Source organism: Petaurus breviceps, unplaced genomic scaffold (genome assembly GCF_028583685.1).
Source record: "Petaurus breviceps papuanus isolate PSGF00001 unplaced genomic scaffold, PetGlider_PUasm1.0 76, whole genome shotgun sequence".
Lineage (NCBI taxonomy): Eukaryota > Metazoa > Chordata > Mammalia > Diprotodontia > Petauridae > Petaurus > Petaurus breviceps.
Genome location: NW_027186473.1, coordinates 6514275 through 6517709, shown reverse-complemented (window position 1 = coordinate 6517709; position 3435 = coordinate 6514275). Strand labels below are relative to the sequence as shown.

The 3435-nt window shown below is 42.7% G+C and overlaps 1 protein-coding gene across 1 annotated transcript; it reads left to right on the top strand.

The window, feature by feature from the left end:
- The first annotated feature begins 1085 nt into the window (after window positions 1–1085).
- Window positions 1086–3027, top strand: LOC138174704 (small ribosomal subunit protein eS10-like). The gene is made up of 2 exons (XM_069105027.1): window positions 1086–1396; window positions 2733–3027. Exons 1-2 carry the CDS (start codon window positions 1133–1135, stop codon window positions 2964–2966), a joined length of 498 nt encoding a protein of 165 aa, XP_068961128.1. The 5' UTR covers window positions 1086–1132; the 3' UTR covers window positions 2967–3027.
- Window positions 3028–3435: the final 408 nt, after the last annotated feature.

The window sequence follows — 3435 nt, the reverse complement described above, 5'->3', positions numbered from 1 at the left end:
AACTGTTTGATGTGTCAAGTCAAGCCACTTAAATTTTCAGTGTTCCAAGGAAATTTTCACTCTGAAAGATCCCTACACTAATGAAGTCATAGATTGTGGTCTCTCCCAAAAGACTTCAAATAATGTAATCCATGAATTTAGATCCCAAATTCATCGAATTCCTTTTTGAATGCTCCTAAAGAACACTCTTTTTCTTTTAATTATATTTTTCACCAGTATATTTGGGTTAATAGAGCATAAAGCTACATTCAATATCCAGAAAACCAGTGAAGTTCTCTGAATGGCCCAACACATTCTTTGCTTGTTTTCTTCCCATTTTTACTCCATTTGTGGCATGTTTCTAGTCTATCTTCTGCTTTACTGACTTTGTTACTTATTCATTTTCATGGGCTAAGAAAATTATTTGCTTCCAATCTGTTCAAGAAAATGAATGTTAATTAAAACAAGGGCTTCAATTAAATCAATTAAGATTGTATCCTTAATTCTACTCTCCAGAAATTGGTTGGGGTGGGTAGAATGAAACTAGTTTTGGCAAAATGACTGGCTTGATACTTCAAAATTAAAGATAATGAGTTTGATTCTGTTTGTCTCAGAAGGTTATGAGCAATGTATCCTTTTGGGGATGTAGAGAAGACAACCCTTCTTTGATTTCCCCCTATCTTCTTGCTCATCTGTTTTACCTCATAGTTTTCTCTACTTTTTATTCCACTTCTCCTTAAATATGAAAACTTGAACCTATGGTTTGCACTGTTGCATATCCACAGTTAATTCAAACTGGGGCAAGGATATTGCTGTTAGACATTGGGAGAGCGGAGCAGTAGAGGTTATGCCTCTCCCAAGATAGCAAGTGTAGATGTTCCCCCAAGGGGATGTTATCTCTGCTTCTAGGAACGTGGTCACCCTAGGGTAATATGCAGTACCTCAATCATAGCCTTCAGAGTAGCCATTATTCCCTGCTGTTTGGACAGAGATTCCCTTGGGAGGCCCTGTTGTACACACAGTTTAATCACGGCTGAATTCCAAGGTAAGTCTTAGCCTGTGTGTTTGTAGCTAATTCTGCATTAAGAATTTTGTGGGACCCTTTCTATCCCGGGGTCCATCTAGAGCACCAACCACTGCCTCCGCCGCCAACATGTTGATGCCCAAGAAGAACTGGATTGCCATCTATGAACTCCTTTTTAAGGAGGGAGAAATGGGAGCCAAGAAGGATGTTCACATGCCAAAGCACCCTGAACTGGCAGACAAGAATGTGCCCAATATCCATGTCATGGAGGCCTTGCAGTCTCTAAAGTCTCGTGGCTATGTTAAGGAGCAGTTTGCATGGAGACATTTCTACTGGTACCTCACCAATGAGGGTATTCAGTACCTCCAGGATTACCTTCACCTTCCTCCTGAGATTGTGCCTGCTGTAATGTAATGCCATTACATTATGGCGTAGTCTGTAAGGAGTACAAAGCATAGTGCCTCTATTTGTTCCAGGATCCATGGCCATTTAGATTGAGATTGTAAGGCCAAGGATCCTGGAGGGGTGGAATGTGATAGTAATGGCAATTAAAGATTCCCCTGTATTGGCTTGGTTTTCAAATTGATTGTGTTAAAACCCAGAGTTTGTTAATCCCACCTGTGGGATGGGCTTGTTGATGTGAAAAGAAAGTCCTGAATTGGGAGGAGCTGGTGATGTAGATTTGGAGAGACAAGAGAGAGGCGGAAGTTCTTTTTGGAAGCAGCACCTCGTGGAGAGAGACTAAGAGATTGCTGGTGGCCGCTTTGAATTGCCCTGGACTTTTGAGACCTGCCCCCTGAGCTGCCAAGGACTGAGGAGACATGGCTGTTTTGCTGGTACTTTGTCTGTCTGTTTTGATGTTATTTTGCCAGATTTGTCCACTGGTGAAAGACTGTCCTGTTGAAGAAGTCCTGGAACCTGGCATTTGGTTAAGAAGGCCTGAGACTGTCCTGCAGACAGAGAGTGAATACTGTCCACTGGTGAGGGACAGTACTGTTGTTGCAGGGGTCTGGAGACTGTCCGGCAGACAGAATGAATACTGTCCACTGGTGAAGGACAGTGCTGTTGTTGCAGGGGTCTGGGAGCCTTTCTGTTGGTTCAGAAGCCCTGAAGAAGGATTTTCTTGTTGTATGTTTACAGAAATCCTGGGAGAGGGCTTTGCTAATGTGTTCAGGGGTTCTAGGACTGTTCTACAGACAGAGGATAAATTCATGAAGGGACTGGCAATGTATCTTATGGCCTTGCTAAGCCTTGTCTCCCCAGGAACTAAGATTGCTGAGAACTTGCCTCCTGTCAAGATGAAGAAAAGACCTCCATTTGGGTATTAAGTGCTGTGTTTAAACTTGATGTAACTCTGGGGTAGATTCAATTGTGATCCAGGGGTGGGGAACTTTTGACCTTATTGTGCTCTGTGATTGACAAGTGAAGGTATTTTACCTATGTTTGGAAACTAATCTCCATTTGAGAAGAGGGGTTTCGTGGTGGACCAAATGAAGGTATAGCCTAGGGGTGGAGAAGTATTTAGAACAGAGACTTTGTAATTGATTGAATGATTGGAAGATCCTGGGGTGGGGTAGTACTTGGAGATTGTTTAATCACACTTAGTAAATGCTGTATTTTGAATGATGTCATGTTTTGATCTTCTCTGTTCTTGGTTTGTCACTAAATAAAATAGAGAGCACCTATGCTGGTATTTTGAACCTGGGAAGTTGCCTTCTTTTGGCATTACATTACACCTGCCACACTCCGAAGAAGTCGTCCTGAGACAGGAAGGCCAAGGCCCAAAGGTCTGGAGGGTGAGCGACCTGCCCGACTTAGTTGGGGTGAAGCTGACAGAGACACATACAGGCGAAGTGCTGCTCCTCCTGGTGCTGACAAGAAGGCCGAGGCTGGAGCTGGGTCAGCAACAGAATTCCAATTTAGAGGTGGATTTGGTCGTGGACGTGGTAAACCTCCTCAATAAAAAACTATAGAGATATGTTTCATATTGAATAAAATTTGGGAAAAAAATAAAAAAAAAAGAATTTTGTGGGAGGGCTCACCCAGCAGGGGACACAGTGTTCCCTTCAGACTAGAAGGTAGCTTCATCTTTGGAAAGGTATTACACTTGGTCCCTCTGGTTATCCTTACTCTGCCCTCCCACCACACTCCCCCCCCCCCCCCATACACATATACTGCTGTGCCTAGTTATAAATTTCTTTGACCCTGAGCCACCTCAAGAATTCTGGTGAATGCTTACTCTGTATTCAGTGATCTTTTATTGTTCTAGCTCACCTTTTTCTTGTTCTCTCCTGTGGAAAAGAAATGAGCCCCAAGGGTGGCTTGTGCCCAGTAAAGCTCAACATTAAGCTTTTATAATCATACTATCCAACCATTCTATGTTGTGATGGAATACAATCCTACACCATATGCAAACAAGTAATCAAATTCTA

Excerpts from the sequence above, each read along its gene's own strand:
- LOC138174704 (XM_069105027.1), top strand. The coding sequence starts at position 1,133 with ATGTTGATGCCCAAGAAGAACTGGATTGCCATCTATGAACTCCTTTTT. Across the intron at positions 1,397-2,732 it reads ACCTTCACCTTCCTCCTGAG|ATTACACCTGCCACACTCCG; the intron begins ATTGTGCCTGCT and ends TTTTGGCATTAC.